Below are 17,433 nucleotides of genomic sequence, written 5' to 3'. Positions count from 1 at the left end.
CCCTCCACTCGTGCCTCTCTTGCGCCGGCAGCCCTGCACTTACCAACTCCTCCCCCTCCCTACCAGCACTTCTGGAGTGCTGCGAACAGCTGATTCGCGGCATTCAAGCTCTGGGAGGGAGGGGGAGGAGCAGGGAAGAGGCGGGGTGGGGATGGAGCAGGGGCGGGGTGAGGGTGGGGGTTTGGGGGGAGGGGTGGAGTGGGGCAGGGCCTGGATCGGAGGTGGGGGGGCGGTGTCGAGCACCCCCCAGCAAGATTAGAAGTCTGCGCCGATGGTCCCAGTGATGCCCCAAATGTTTGAGTGCCCTACGCAGCGGCGTATGCTGCCTACGCCTAAGGACGGCCCTGACTAGAGCTCAGGTGCCACTTTCACTCAGGCTGGTAATGTGCATGCTTTGCTGTGAGGACCCTGGCTAAACCAGCGGAGTGCTGATAGTCCTCCAATGCCCTTCCCACCATTCCCCATGTATGTCTGGAAGGACAGCCAAGTTCTCTCACAATTCACCAGGAAAAAAATCATAGAGTGGGCTCAATTTAATATACGGTGTCACAAAGAACCATGCGATGTGCCCCCAGAAGTGCTAGTGACACAGAGAGCTGAGCGTAGCACCAGTGAGGACACACAGGGAGGGCTTGTGGTGTGGCTGCTCCCATCCAGTCATCAGGCTAACTCGGGTGTTCAGGCAGGGCTGCGGATCGCCCGAGTTAACTCTGTGGCGAAGACGCACCCTAAAGTCAAAATGGGAACAGAGAAGCTCCCAAGATGGATGAATTTTGATGTAGAGCCACTAGCTATTGTAGTTTAGAGCAGGCATTTTTAGAGGTCACATATGCATATCTGTTTCCCTTCAGTTTTCACACAACCTTTCAGGGCAACAAGGTTTGTTTTGTTTTGTTTTTGTTTTAATTGCATGAATGACAAAGCATAAAGTCAATTTTTTTCCTCCCACCCGCCATGACCTTAGTTGCTGCTGTTAATAAGTTTCTTAGGGGAAGAAGGTTGCATTTGATGGTGCAATATAGTGGAATTTGAATGTGCACGTTGTTGGACAGTTAGGCAGCCACTGTGGAGGACTGAGGATGCTTTTAAATCCTTAGTAAGAGCATGTGCAGCTAAGGCGTGTAACAGTTCCTCAGCTAAAATTAGGACTAGCTGTGGCATTGTCAGTCACTAGAAACAAGGAGAGTAACTATTTGCTGGATAATTGAAAACGGGGCAGAACTGGAATCCTTTATTTAAACCATCCCAAACTTTGAGGCTCAAACAAATTGGTGTCTGGATTCAAACTCCCCCTGCTTTTAGTTTGCCAAACCAATTCCGTTTCCAATGGTAGCTCTACGGTAAATCACAATCATAACCCTCCTACCTTTACATGTCCTTAGTAATGATGAAGGAGACCTTTGAAAGTGCTCCTCAGCTTTGTCTGTCAAATTGTTCAGTGTGGTGTAGCTGTAGCCGTGTTGGTCCCAGGATATTAGGGACAAGGTGGGTGAGGTGGTATCTTTTACTGGATCAACTTCTGTTGGTGAGAGAGACAAGATTTCAAGCCACACAGTGCTCTCCTTCAGGTCTGGGAAAGGTACTCAAGAGTGTCACGGCTAAATGCAAGGTGGGACAGATTGTTTATCATAAGTAGTTATCACATATTCTGTGGGAATATTCTGTGGTCTCTCTAAGCTCTTCAGTGTGATGTAGGCACTTACCTATTGCTGGAGCCTCACAGCCCCTACCCTAACATTCTCTATACTGTCCAGGGCAGTGGAGTAGCTGCTCCCGCATAGATCCTTCATGTGTAAATTGGAAGCGCCATACTGCTAACTGCAGCCAGAGGCCCATGCAACAGGGATAAAAGAGAGTATCTTTTATTTTCAGTGCTGAATCAGGCCACGCCTCAGAGTATTTGCTCTCCAGTAGGTGCCCATTGCTCTGGTGAACTTTGATGACCTCCTCGGGCTCTATTGTGAGTTAGAGCACTAGCCTAGGAGTTGGGAGATGTGGGTTCTAGTCCCTGCTCTACTACAGACTTCCTGTGTGACCTTGGACAAGTCCTGTAGCTTCTCTGTGCCGCAATACCTCCTCTATTAAAGACTGTGAATTGGGTAATGGGAGCCATATAGGTACCTAACATAGATTGTGTCTTTGGGACTGGTAGGATAGGAGATAGTAGCAATACCATGAGAGCAAGATGGGAGGAGCATAGAACAGTGGCCAACCTTGCACTCTTTAACAGAGCGAAGCATGTGCTCTCCTAGCCCTGGGCTGGCTTAGCTCTGTTGGCTGGTGTGGAAGAGGGTGGGGTCGTGGCCCGACCATTTGCTATTCCTTTTGGGGTTTCTCTGGTAGCCAGGAGGCAGCCCTAGAGCCTTCAAGGCCTTGTGCTTGGGGAACACAAGGGCTGGGATTGTCTGCAGGGGTAGAACACTGAGAAGGCTCCTGCACCCCCTCGACCTAAGCTTTAGTTGTGATAGAAGCTTGCAAAGTCTGATCTGTAGCTGCTGGCCTCACTCCATTGAGGGTCCTACTTCACCTTAGACCCCTGCTGTTTCCATTAGAAGCTTGTTACAAATCCGAATGCTTCTGTAAATCCTAGTTAACAATACAGCCTTTGAGCAGAAATAGCATGACCCCGAGAGCGGCCTGTTCCTGGTCTTGTGGAAAGGAGAGGACTGACACGGCTACAACTACACTACATGTACATTTGTTGTCATTGCTGCCACCTCGTGTTGGATGCAGGTACAAACCAAGAAACTTCTCTCTAATCAACACTAGTAATTACAGAAGTAGACCAAGATATTAGAAAGCAGAGCCCCAAAGTTAGGCTCTGAGGGTCATAGTTAGGTCCCTGAAGAAGTGGTCTGACCATAAAAAGTGCTGACTGCTGGGTGCTCAGCACTTTTTGAAAATCATGCCACTTTTATGTTGATTTAGGAACCTAACCTAAGCAATCTTGACCCTAAACTACATTGTTTATGAAAACTAAGTAAAAAGAAGGAAAAGTACAGGTAGAACAATGATTTCGTAAACCCACAACTCCCTTTTAGAGCCAAGTAACAGCAGAAACTGGAGGCAGTTTGTATTACTCTTCCCCCCCTTTTGTGGGAATCTTTTTCCAACATTCATTATCGATTCTGCTTGATGCTATAGCTTGCTCACATTGTACAAGTGGTTCCATTGACTTCAATGGAAGTATCTGCATGAGTTACACCAGCAGGATATGGCCCTTGATGTGCCACTGATGGGTTTCCTGGTTTTTTTTTTTTTTAAATAATTTCCTTGTTAGGGTAAAAAGAGCTAATAGTAAAAGTGAATCAGCACACACACACACACACACACGGCTGTTATCAGATCAAAAAAATAGGCAGCTATTCATTTACAGCCTGGTCCAAAGTCAGCTGAAGCCAATGGAAGGGTTATACCTGTTAATATGAAAACGTTCTCCACTGATTACATGAATTGTACAGGACAGTGGGTTTTTCCATTGTGGTTTCATGGATGTGTATTATTTCACAGCAATGACTTGTTCAGAAGGCCAAATTTACCAACAGTGTGGAACTCCATGCAACCAGACCTGCCGATCTCTATCCTACCCAGATGTAGGCTGCAATGAGTTCTGCATGGAAGGCTGCTATTGTCCACATGGGCAATATATTGATGAGCATGGAGATTGTGTACCAAAGTCCCAATGCTCTTGCTACTATGATGGTGAGATCTTCCAACCAGATGATGTCTTTTCAGACCATTACACCATGTGGTAAGTGCAGTACTCATAACTGATTTCAGTTGTTTCTTTACATACCATTTACAGAGGTTTTTGAAAAGCCTCATTAGATAACTAGGCCAGACCGCTGGTGGAAATTGACATAGCCATACTGAAGCCAAAGGAGCTGTGTCTATTTAAACTAATTGAGGGTTTGCCCATAACTAATCTAAATGTAGGCATCTTCCCAAGGCGTATCAAAAGCATCTGCATCAGGTAGTAAAATATGAAACCAAATTTTTCTGCAAAACAGTCTGCCAGTTTGAAATGGAGTTTAGTAACTTCCTTACCCTTTTACTGCTTTAAAGAATGTCTTTTTAATGCACACTAATACATTTTTTAAAATGCTTAAAATCTAATTATCTCTATCAAAAAAAGCAACTACTAAGTAGCATTTATAGTTATGAAATGGCAACTAGGAACTGAATTGATGAACTGTTCCTGACCAGCCCAATTTCTGAAATAATATCCTCTCATTTTCCCCTTAACCATAGAGGTCATATTGAGAGCCATAAGAGGCCACTTCTCCTCCTCCACATTGCAACAAATAGGGCTGTGTTAACACTCTGTTACTCAGTTTTATGCCAGTGTAACTCCATTCATTTCAGTTGTGTTCCATCAGTATGACACTGCAGTAATGTGATGATGAATAATAATGTGTGCTTAAAGGCAAGTTTGCCTTGGTAGGTTAAGGCAGTGGCTCTCAACCTTTCCAGACTAGTGTACTGCTTCCAGGAGTCTGAGCTGTCATGCATACATTTCACTTACAAACTACTTGCTTACAAAATCAGACTTATAAATAGAAAAGTATCACTGCACATTATTACTGAAAAATTACTTACTTTCTTATGTTTACCATATCATTATAAAATAAATCAATTGGAATATAACTATTGTACTTACATGTCAGTGTGTAGTATATAGAGCAGTATAAAGAAGTCATTGCCTGTATGAAATTTTAGTTTGTACTGGCTTTGCTAGTGCTTTTTATATGTAGTCTGTTGTACAATTAGGCAAATATCTAGATGAATTGATGTGCCCCTCTCTGCATACCCCCAGGGGTACGTGTACCCCTGCTTGAGAACCACTAGATTAAGGGTATACAGTGGGTATGGAACTACAGATTGCTCAGTGTATGTACAAATTGCTAGCTACAGCCTTGCATTTCTGGAGCATTTCTTGTAGACTCTCTAAAAACCATAATGCAAGTGAAAGTTAAATGTCAGTTTGTTAAATATACTCACTGTTTGTTTTTCTTTCATAGCTATTGTGAAAACGGCTTCATGCACTGCACTACAAACAAAGTCCCTGGTGCCTTCCTGCCAGATGTTTTCTTTGACAATCAGCCATCTGCCAGAAGTTAGTATGCTTTAAAAAATTTATATTTGTTGTTGTTCTTTTCTACAGTGTCTTGCTACACAGTTTGAGGGGAGGGATGCATCAGTAGTGCTTGGGTGGGTGGGAGTGTGTTTATAAAACCAGTGCCTTCTATGGGATGGAGCCGGGTATATTCCCATCTTCAGGAGAATCTGGGGGTGTTCACTGCATTGCAGTGGGATGCTGAGCACCACTCATGATTGATTCCTAAAACAATTACATTGGAGTTTCCCTTTAGCTAAAGGGATTAAGGGTGATGATCACTTAGGGGTGATTTTAGCCCCCAGTTGCTATTGGATGATCACATTATAGCAGAGATCCAGTAAGCTTTTTACCCTCTGTGTCTGGCTAGGAAGTTGTAATCTTTTCTTTCAGATGTGGCCAGTGTCTCTGTTAGTCTAATTGTGAGGTGACAAAAGTTTGGCTATCACAATGCACTCTACAGGAGGCTACACCTTAAAACCATTTGGAGACCAAAATTGGTGTAAAACACAATAGCTGGCTCACTGAGTGGGGTATCTCAGTAGGAGCACATGACTCCACGAACATCACTGGCTTCCTATTGGTCTCCTGAGCGTGTCTAAGCTGTTGGTTATGAACTATACAGCCCTAAATGGCCTGGAACCAGCCTACAAGAGGGACCCCCTCTCTCCCAATGCTGTCCTAACAGAGCTGTGGCCCACAGGGGCATGTGAGCTGGATCCCCTTTGTTATAAAAGAGAGGGGCCAGCTGGTAAGGTGTTCACTGTGCAGGCTCTGGGAATCTGGAACTTGTTCTAACACTTGTCAGAAAGAGCCCAAATTGAGTGACTTTCTGGAAAAGCTGCAAAAGACACCTATTTAAGAGGGGGTTTGGAGAGGGCCAAAGGTGTATGCTTTCAGGACCATGAAGGGATAGAGTTGGCTGAATGCCAGTTGAACTGATTACTTCAGTGCTGCTGAGCTTTACTGGTATTGCGAATGGTGTGTTAGGGGACCTAGGGCCTTGGATAGGCATCTATTTAGATATTCTTTAAATAGAAATAATTACAAATAAATATATCAAGAGCTGGTTGGAAAATGTTGGCTCTCCATTAAAAAATGGATACCGCAAAAGTCTGGTAACTTTATAACTATGTTGGTCAGAGGGGTGTGTGATGGGTTCCCCCCACCTACCCCGAAGGATGCCACCTGGAACTGGAGTACCACTGAGCCCACCTGACCCACCAGCCTGGGCTCCCTCTCACACTGTGCCGCTGTGACAAGTTGCTAAACTCTCCAACCTTGCTCTTTCACCAGCATACACACAGGTAGGGACACACCCAGCTGCAGCTTCACACATGAGATCAGCTCTGCATGGGAAGGCTCACCTAAGGAACTGCCCAGTTACTCAAGTGCACACCCCGCTTTGAAGGGTAAACCCAAATTTATACCATCTTGCACTGCACAGGGAACTGCACAGCTTAAGCTCATGAAATTCATCCCTCCCTCAATGTGGAGAGGAATATACACAGCTTTCTGCCCCAAGTATGATTTCCACATGCTGGTTTTAGTCAAAACAAAAACAAGTTTATTAACTACAAAAGATAGATTTTAAGTGATAGCAAACAGATCAAAGCAGATTGCCTTAGTAAATAAACAAAACCGCAAACTGAGCTTAACACACTAGATAAGTAGGATATGAATAGTCAGATTCTCACCCTGAGTGATAAACAGGCTGGCAGATTCTTAAGGCACAAGCTGCCTAGGCTCTGCAGTTTGGGTTGTCCAGGTTTTCATACACAGGCTAGAAATCCCTCTAGCCTGGGACCATCACTTCCCCCAGTTCAGTCCTGGTTCCTCAGTATTTCCAGGGGTGTTGTTGTAGGGAGAATGGGGAACCTTCATGATGGCATTTCTCCCCTTTTATATCTTCTTCCCACTTGCGGGAAAGCTCTTTGCTGTGACCTGGGTCAGACAGTTTCCATTGTGCAGTGCTATCTCTGAGAGGTTTCTGTTGTACACAGTTCCTGGGGTAATCCGTGTGCCTGTGTGCCTTTCCTCAATAAGCCATTAACCTTGTTTGGCCTTTTTATTATTATAAGGCGGCTTGTGGGTGTTTTCAACCTCCCAGCACATTTCAGTAACACACACGTAGCTAGACTTCATAACTTCACATATGACAACAGCACATACAATCCAACAAGATGTTACTGTCTAGCAGATCAAGACTTTTAGAATGATACCTCACGAGGCACACTTTGTACAAAACCTATCCTAATTACATGATCGTGGTGACTGTTGGAGTGCCAGGGTGTCACAGGGTGATTTTCTTTTACTGGAGCTGCCAGAGACTTTCCCTATTGCCTTTCCTTGATGGAGCACATCCCTGCTACTGGAGTCTTGCTTTCTGGTGAGGATAGGCTCTGCAGCAGGGAGACAGCAGGACGCTATGCTGCTACAAATAACCGCGTATAGATGGGAGAGGCACTGCTTGGGCATGCAGAGAGCTGTGTAGGGTGCATACCCTGAGGCTCTGGCATGTCTTTAGTCATCTAAGCAGAGCCTTATGGTATACACTGCTATTTATACCCATGCTAGGGGGTGTGTGTATTGTGTGTACTCGGCACGCTGCCATATGGAGTGCACACTGTTGACATGCCTATAGTTGTACCAGCCTAGCGAGGATGCAATTATACTGAGTGCTTTACACCGATATACCTTATTCCTCTTCTTTAAGGGGCATCACCTATACTGGCACCTTTCTCTCAGTATAACTGTGCCCACATTAAGGGATTGTACTGCTTTAACTATACTGGTGTAGTTAAAGCAGTACAACTTTTGTGTGTTATCCCATTGAGATTCACTGGGGTTTTTAGAAACGTCACCCTCTAGCCACACAGGCATGGGAAACTGGGTATGGAACCTGTGTTCTGCTTTAGTCCTTTCGCAAAACCAAGTTTCTGATCAAAATGCTGACAGATCCCTAGGAGCGGAGTTATCCTAGTGAAATTTTCTTCTTAATTACAATTGTTTACATTTTCTTCCTTCAAGTAAAAAGAAGCTTGACATGCAGGGCACCTATGGACAAGTTTGTTTGTCCTCCAAATAACCCAAGAGCTGAAGGGATAGAGTGTACCAAGACCTGCCAGAACTACGACTTAGAGTGTGTTAGCCATGGCTGCATATCTGGATGCCTCTGTCCCAAAGGAATGGTAAGCAAAATGTGAATTGCTATGTTTAGTAACTGAGACAAATAAAAGTGGATCATCCTGATGTTCTTGCTTTCATTCTTTCCCATTCACAGCTTTCCTGCTGTTCAAAACCATGTGGTTGGTTGCAGTGTATTCTGCAACAGGTAGCATAATAATTGAGTGCTAAGAGCCACATTTTGGTGCCCCAGAGCAGGTGCATTGGGAAGGGAAAATGCACAGAGAACCCCTACCTAGCACCCCTTCATAGAAAGCAGCCAGAATGACTATGCACCAAGACAATGACTGTGATTAAATCTCATGATTTAGGGTTTCAGCTGGCCACCTGCAGGAAGGATTTTTTTTTTTCTAATGCCCAATTACCCTGATGACTTTTGCCTTTCTTTGAAGCATCTGAGATTGGCCACAGCTGGAGATGGGACACCAGACAGGGTGGACCACTGCTAGCTCTCTTTGTGCTAGCATGCTAAAAATAGAATGTAGCCGTGGCAACGTGAGCTGCGCTATGGCCTTGCCATATCAAGTACGTACCCATCCGAGACCATAGGCACGTACTCTGGGTGGCTAATCCAGCCTAGAGCTCATGCTGCTGTGGCTACATTTATTTTTAGCACTCTACGACAATGAGAGCTATGAGGAATATGTCTACTTGAGCTGGGATTCACACCCCCAGCTCCAAGTGGAGATATAGCTTTTGATTCCTGGCTCGTGTGCATTGCTTATTGTGCTCAGTCAAACTTATCTCCAGTTTTGGGGTCAGGATGGAATTTTTCCCCAGGGTCAGATTGGCAGGGACTTAGGGTTTTTGCCTTTCTCTTCAGCATGGGCCACGGATCACTTGCTAGCATTATCTCACTAATCAATTCCCTGGCACTGCAGGGGCCTCAGGTGTTGGTGGCACCTTGCTTTCTCCTGCTCTCTGCCTGTGTGGCTCTCCTACCACACAACAGTTTAGTCCCGAGGACAGATATGCTTTAGTCTAATTTACATTAGTGGACTCAAAAGAGGAGTATCTGGGTGAGATTTAATAACCTGTGATATACAGGAGGCCAGACTAGATGATCTAATGGTCCCTTCAGGCCTTAATCCCTGTAGAATCTATGAGAATGCTGCAGCCGTCATTCTCAGAGCATGGGGTAGGGATGCTGCACAACCTATTGGGGCTTGTCTAGCCAGGTGAGGTGGTGTGGTTAAGCTCTCACTCACCCACACAGCTGCTAGTGCCCAGAGGTCAATGTGGGTGGGTTACAGTTGGAACTCACGATGTATCTTTTATAAAGCTGCTGTAGGCGGTGCTTCTGTGCCCACTCCCCCTAGTAAAACTGATTGGAGAATGAACACATTTATCTGTGAATAATTTATATGACATATGAAGGAAAAAAATTGTTGAACAAATTCTTTTGGGGAAAATAATGCTGGCAAACTAGGGGTTTTGTTGTGTCTTGATTTAACTTTCCTTAAAACTCAGAGACTCTGGTTGGAACTGCATTTATAGTAGTCCAAGGCCTGTTAATACTGTCTTCTAAACTAGATCATTTATTTGCCTGCCTACAAACCTAGCATAAACCAAAGGGAAAGGTTTTCTGTTAATTACGCAACTGCAAGTGCTGATTTTTATTTATAGCTATTTAAGGTTTGAGCTCAAAGTAGTGCAGATTTCCTTGTGTGGAGATTTGCTTTTAGTTAATAAAGGAAAGCATGTGCACTACTAGAAGTTAAGGTCAAGGTTTTATAAAATGAGTGATTATATTTAGCCTCCTAAATTAGTATGTAGCCACCCAAATAAATGCTCTGATAAGTAGCCGGTAGTTCCCACTAATTTCAATAGGAGTTACTGGGTGCTGAGCACTTTGGAAAAATGAGGCCAATGATGTAAGTTTCTAAATATGAATTTAGAAGCCCAACTTTAGGCACCCATTTTTTAAAATTTTGGTCACGACTTCCACCATGTTTACTAATGCTAACTTGTATCAGTAGAAATTCTGTCACCCACCTAACGTTAATAAATACAGAGATAAAAAGACACTCTCCCTCTGGGCCCCCAGTGCATCTCTTTTGTTGATGTCTCACTACTTAGAGTGTAAGCTGCTCCAAGCACAGACAGTCTATTCGTTGACATTTTAAAGCATGTGGGGCACAGTATCAGGTTTTAACCAATAATAATGCATTCTAGAGCTGATAAGAAACTGGTTCCCCCACCCACCGCCCCCCCGAAAATTCTGAGTTTGTGGAGAAAAGTTAAAACCCAACATATTTTGGCCACAATCCAATACATTTTGATTCTGAAATGGTGCCTCCTGGGAGTTGTAGTTCAGGTACCTCATGTTCCCATTCTCCTCTTTAGGCTGGGCTCCTTGGTCAACTACATCTTCCGTAATGCATCAAGACCTCCCTTCTTGGTTAGGGGAGGTGGCGCTCCTGGTATTTCAGTTTGCGGTCAAAATATTTTGATTTTTGCTTGAAAACAGAAAATGTTTCCATTTGGGGCATTTGATTTTTCAATGAAAAATTGTAATTTTCCTCAGAAAGAGACTTTTGGCAAAAAAAAAGTTCATGTAAACAAAAAACCCATTTTCCATTGAAAAACTTTTGCCATGGAAATTCTTTAAACAGCCCTTGAGAATTCACTTTGTTCACTAGTTTTGAATTCTATCTAAAACAGTGGTTGACTTCATTTGTAGCAACTATGTAGATTTATAGACCGGTGGTGCTTTTTCTCTTGTATGAGAGTATAGTTCTTTTCTCTTTCAGTATTTCTTCCAATGTCTTACTAGAAACTAGATGGCTTATTAGACAGTAATTTTCAGGATCACTGTCCTTTTTTGTTTTTTGTTTTGTTTTGTTGGAAGATTGGTACCCTATTTGCTGATAATCAGACATTTATAGGGCCAGATTCTGCTCCAAAATAGAATTGTTTTCTGATGACAGCAGCTGAGACTGTGAGTTGCAGCAAGGATGAGGAAAGCTCCTTGTACTTCCAGCTACAGTCTTTTGTGTCAGCCATGAGCAATGCTAGCAATGGGTTAGTTCCAACAGCGCTCTTTTGTGGCAGATACAAAACAGTGATTGAGAGAGATTACACATCAATACTTTCAAGGACAAATTATTCACCTACAAGAATAATTCATTTTTCTCTTTATTAAAACTGTGTTACTACTTTTCAGATTTCAAATGCTGAAAATATTCCACTAATTTTCCTAGCTGGGGGGAGAGAGAATCTTCTAGCATAGTATATAGTAATGTTAGTAAGTGAGCCTCCCAAAGATTTGCAGTTTGTTTGGGCTCATGCCAAATTCTATGAGAATTATCCTGATCTGCTCTATCTGTGCAATGGATCTGAGATTTGGGGCTGCTTCCAGGAACTGGTGAAGGTCCAGGGTAGAGCTATTCATGTAATGAAAAAAGTAGTCATAATTATTCAATGGGGGAAAAATGCCAACATTTGAAACTGAGGGCTTGTCTACCCTTGAAATGTGTACACTTCAGTGTAGGCACCACCTAGGCCAACAGGAGGGGTTTCCCCTATAGGCGCTGACTCCATGGGTGCTCCAGCCCTGGAGCACCCACACAAAAAAATTAGCAGCTGCTTAGCACCCACTTGCAGCCAGCTCCTCCCCCACAGCCCCCCAGCGCCTCCCACTGGCTGGCAGCCCCACTGATTAACTCCTCCCCCTCCCTTCCAGCACCTTCTGCCTGCCACAATTAGCTGTTTCGCAGCATGCAGGAGGCTCTGGGAGGAAGGGGGAGGAGTGAGGACAGGGCACCTCAGGGGAGGGTGGAACTTGGTGAGAAGAGGCAGGGAAGAGACAGAGTGGGGGTGGGAAGAGGTGGGCAGGGTTGGGGACTTGGGAGAAGGGGTGGGGTGGGGGTGGGGCCTTGGGCAGAGCAGGGGTGGGAAGAAGTGGGATGAGGTGGAGGCTTGGGGGAAGGGGGCAGGTGGGTGGCGGGACCGGGGGCAGAGCGAGGGGTTGAGCAACTCCTGGGCCCGGAGGATGCCGGCGTCTATGCTTTCCCCATTGGCGTAAGTAATACACCTTCCCAAGAGCCAGTAGCTAGCTTGATGGAAGAATTCTTCCATCAGCCTAGCATTGTCTACACTGGTTTCAATACGCCACTTGGGTGTGGATTTTTCATACCCTGCCCAACATAGTTCAGCCAACCTAATTTTCTAGTGTAGACTAGGCCTAATATTATTCACAGTGGCTTTATTGAACCAGTGCTACTGCACAGGTTCTTATTTTTTCTGAACTGGTTTGATCCATCATCGAGACAATTTCTGCATCAGCCTTGGTCTACACTTGAAAGTTATATTGGAACAGCTATGTTGGTTCAGGGTGTGAAAAACCACACCCCTGAAAGATGTAGCTCTGCTAACATAAATCCCAGCATAGGTGCAGCTATATCAATGGAAGAGTGTTTCAGTAGCTAATATTGTTTGGGCAGGGGGTGTTCCTGCACCAATCGAAAAATCCCCTATGCTACGGGGCTATGCCGACGTAGCTATGCTGGTCTAGTCTCCGTAGTGCGCACATACCCTAAGACTCTTACCAGAAGATGCAGCTCTTGAAATTTGATGCAAACTGCCCCATTGAAGTCGGTGGAATGATTCGCCTGAGTTTAGGCTTTGTAGGATTAGGACCATCCCTTGAAATCTGGTAAAAGAGGGCTAGCCCCTTTTATCCACTAGATGGCAGTATAGTTCAATCTACTGGTAGAACTCAATCTTGGAGCAGTTGCTTGCTATTTTGCTAATTTCCATTCTGGCAGGTGAGAAAACCCACAAGACCCTCCATTCTGGAAACTATCCTCAGACTAAGTTAACATCTGAAGGCATACTTATTTCATTGTAGCCAGTGCCATAAAAAGAGAGTATCAGGGCTCAGGTTGTTTTTTTTTTTTTTTTTTTTTTTCTCTTGCTGGGAACCTGGGTATAGAAAATGGAAAGGTCTGAGATTCACTGGCACTGGGGAACCCCTGAAATGGATTGGGTGGGATATGCTCACTTGATGCTAATGAACAGTCTCCAGAGCAAGACAAAATATACCCCAAAGTTTCAATCAAAAGAGCCTCGGGGAAGAATCATTCCTGATGCTGCGTTTGGCAACCAGCTTAACCTTGTGCTCATAGCAGCCTTTGCCACAGGTGACAAGATTTTAATATCAATCTGGTGTGAAATGCTCCTTTTTAGCCGTGCAATTTGATTGGATGCCAGTTTCTCCTCCCCAGAGTATTCGTAAAGATAGAGATGGGGTGGAAATTAAATAATGTAATGATCTTGGTATTTTCCAGATTAGTGATGAGTAGAGCTGAGCAAATGCAACCAAAAAAGCAATTGTGAATATTTTTCACAAATGAGACTTCCCAATTCACTTTGCTGGTCCCCAGGACCCTTTTAATTCTCAAACCTTCAGGGGAATAATTGTTGTTTGCAGGAATATCTGTCGGAAGGAAAAGTATCTTGAATACTAGCATAAATAAATATTTGCACAAGTATTATCACCAGAAGTGCACTTGTGGACATTTCAAAAGGTCTTTTTGTTATTTGCACAATAGATTAGTCAGACAATCAGAATGCTTACAAATAATTCATGAACGGGAAGAGGAAATCCCCTTGCTTTTAAAGCCTAAAGCGTCCAATCAAGAAACCCAATGCCATGTGGTTTTTGTGACCAATGATCCAGCACAAAGAACAAATGCTTACTGCAACACGTGATGATAAACACAATGTTGCCCTTAGCATAGACAGAGACATACTTAAAAATATCAGGTTTCAGAGTAGCAGCCGTGTTAGTCTGTATTCGCAAAAAGAACAGGCGGACTTGTGGCACCTTAGAGACTAACACATTGTAGCTGTAGCTCACGAAAGCTCATGCTCAGATAAATTGGTTAGTCTCTAAGATGCCACAAGTCCTCCTGTTCTTTTTACTTGAAAATGTGTTAACTGGGTTAACTACAATCAACAGAGCAATCCATAGGTTCTACTGTGTTAACGCAAATTGCTTGTTGAACAGTTGTGAATAACATATTTCAATAATAAAAAAGGACAGTGTGAAGAAGGAGCCATCGTATAAATTGGAACTGTTTTAAATTTTTTGATGGAAAAAGTGTCCCCTCAGAAAACGTTTCATTTAAGTTGAAATTTTCCAGGTGAAATGTTGATTTAAATAATTTTTAATTTTTTTCCAATTGCAAAATTCAAAACAAACAAAAATAATTTACATCTGACAATAAAAAACAACCCTCAACATTGTTTTTTAACTTAAAATATTTTGTTTTTGGGAAACAAGAATTTCAGTTTTATTTATACATTTCCCCATTGTTTAATTTTCTAGTTTGGATTTTTTGTTTCCCCCCTTCCCTTTCTCTCCCTTTTTATGTTCCCCCCTTTTCCCCCATTGGAATGGGGAAAACCCCACTTTTCATATATTTTTACATTTTTCTACCTCAAAACACTGGAAATCAGTAAGTATGTGTGCAAAATTGTGGAAAAAAACCTACTCTTTCTCACTTGCTTATGACTTTGCCAACTACTTCCAGGTAGAAAAAATATGTTTAAAAAAAAAAGTGTGAAAAGTAGGGGTTTCCCCACTCTAGTGGAAAAAAGAGGGGAATATAAAAAAGGGAGAGGTCAGGGGTTGAGGACGGATGGACAGAAGCCCAAAATAGAAAATCAAAATTGTTTTTGTTTTCAGAAACTGAAATGAAATGAAATGACATTTGAAATCAAAACCAAAAACATTCATTTTGTTTCAGCATATTGAAATGAAATAAAAATGTTAATTTCAAAATGTTATACCATTTAGAAAAATCCCATGGAAAACCTGACATTTCCATTGGAAAATTTGGAAACTGGCGCGGGTGGGGGGAAGGTTCCCAATTTTTTTTTTATAAGGGAATGATTTGGGTTTTCTGACCAGCTTTAACGTAAATTGTTCACTGCAGGTTTGTTCAGATCTGACAACAAACTGTAACTCAGAAGTCTCCAAGAATAGGTGAGAGAAATGGACACAAATCAGACGTCAAGAATTATAACATTCAAAAACCAGTCGGAGAACACTTCAATCTCTTTGATCACTCGATTACAGACCTAAAAGTTGCAATTCTTCAACAAAAAAACTTCAAAAACAGACTCCAACGAGAGAGTGCTGAATTGGAATTAATTTGCAAACTGGATACAGTTAACTTAGGCTTGAATAAAGACTGGGAGTGGATGTGTCATTACACAAAGTAAAACTATTTCCCCATGTTTATTTCCCCCCACACACAAACACACTGTTCCTCACACGTTCTTCAGAGTAGCAGCCATGTTAGTCTATATCTGTAAAAAGAAAAGGAGTGTTTGTGGCACCTTAGAGACTAACCAATTTATTTGAGCATAAGCTTTCGTGAGCTACAGCTCACTTCCTCTGATGCATTCAGTGGAAAATACAGTGGGGAGATTTATATACACAGAGAACATGAAACAATGGATGTTACCGTACACACTGTAACGAGAGTGATCAGGTAAGGTGAGCTATTACCAGCAGGAGAGTGGGGCCTTTTGTAATGATAATCAAGGTGGGCCATTTCCAGCTCACCTTACCTGATATAAATCTCCCCACTGTATTTTCCACTGCATGCATCCAGTGAAGTGAGCTGTAGCTCACAAAAGCCTATGCTCAGATAAATTTGTTAGTCTCTAAGGTGCCACAAGTACTCCTTTCCTTCTTTTTCAGTAACTCTCTGCCCATAGCTACACTAGGAAGATGCATTAGGTTGGAAAATTAGGGTTAACTAACATGATGATAAACATGACTTAGCATCTAGAATAGATAAGAACAAGTAGCATGTTTTAAAACATGCTAGTCTATCATGGTTAACACATTTTTTAACGTGACTGTCTGTATCCCTGCTAAGGGCAAAGTTGTGCTTAGCTTTGTGTTAGTTAAAGCATGTTAGTTAATGTGTTCCAACAGGATGCACTTTCCCAGTGTAAACAAAGCCTCTGAGGGCATTTTTCTCCCTTTCCTACTTTACTACCCTGACTTACGGAGAGGTGGAATGAGAGAATCTGAGGTTCCATGGGCAGGGGGAAAGTGCAGGACAGAGCAGATCAGTTAAACACAAATAAAGTGGCTGATAGGACTGAGGAACCTTAAACATTTTGAAGCCTAAAATGTTCTTTTTAATTTTTAAAAATGCTTTGAGAAATCTTGTACCAAGAATGGGACATCTAAACAATTACAATGCCAAACGGTTTGTGTTTCTTGCACATCCCCAAACAGCTGGAACCTTCATCAACTAGTTAGTCACATAAATAATGAGGATGTGAGATGGTGTGAACAGCAGCTACTCTCCTTACAGTCCTCTGACCTTTCTTGAGTTACCTCCCCATGCAGCCATGCCCACGCTACCTTAAACTGAGAGACTGTTAGATCTCCTGTGCTAAACAGGAGAAGGCATCTACTGGATGCAAGACTTCCACGGGAAATGTGACTGTTTACAGACAGAAGTGGTGACAAGGCGGTATGTGGCATTTTTCTTTCAGTCATTACAGACCTGTGACCCAGCATGGTGTTGGGGCACTGGGCTACCAGCGTCAGAATGGAAGTTAAAAACTGAGCTTCTGATCATGTGGTTTTGGAGGCAAAATTATTAATATTCCTGAATCCCTAATTCCCTGCCTATGGTTTCAACTGGATAAGGAATTTGTCACTCCCTGCCTTTAACAGTCTACACAATTATTTCATGATTGCTGCTTTTCTTCCCAGCGATGGCTGCATGTTAGTACTGGGAAGAATGACACTTATCCGTGTAGTCTGTGTTGTCAGGGGTAGATTGTGATTAGCTCTGTATGAGTGTGTGAAGGGCTAAGGGGCCAAGGAGAAAATGCACCAATCTTCCCTTCATTAATCCCTTCACCAGTCCCAGGTTTTGTGCCCAAGGAGGTTAGCCTGAATCATAGAATATCAGGGTTGGAAGGGACCTCAGGAGGTCATCTAATCTAACCCCCTGCTCAAAGCAGGACCAATTCCCAATTTTTGGCCCACATTCCTAAATGGCCCTCTCAAGGATTGAACTCCCAACCCTGGGTTTAGCAGGCCAATGCTCAAACCACTGAGCTATTGGTCATACTCAAGCCTAGTGCTG

General features: G+C 43.2%; 1 protein-coding gene across 2 annotated transcripts in view; it reads left to right on the top strand.

Moving 5' to 3' along the window:
• VWF (von Willebrand factor) overlaps positions 1–17,433 on the top strand; it is a 231,676-nt gene that overhangs the window by 68,242 nt on the left and 146,001 nt on the right. For both annotated transcript variants that reach the window (XM_084624575.1, XM_084624574.1), the window contains exons 16-18: positions 3,511–3,751; positions 5,022–5,116; positions 8,147–8,307. In XM_084624575.1, the coding sequence (XP_084480701.1) occupies positions 3,511–3,751; positions 5,022–5,116; positions 8,147–8,307 (497 nt within the window). The remainder of the gene's footprint in view (positions 1–3,510; positions 3,752–5,021; positions 5,117–8,146; positions 8,308–17,433) is intronic.

Source organism: Lepidochelys olivacea (genome assembly GCF_965140295.1).
Source record: "Lepidochelys olivacea isolate rLepOli2 genome assembly, chromosome: 1".
Taxonomy (NCBI): Eukaryota; Metazoa; Chordata; order Testudines; family Cheloniidae; genus Lepidochelys; species Lepidochelys olivacea.
This window is presented reverse-complemented; position numbering and strand designations above follow the sequence as displayed.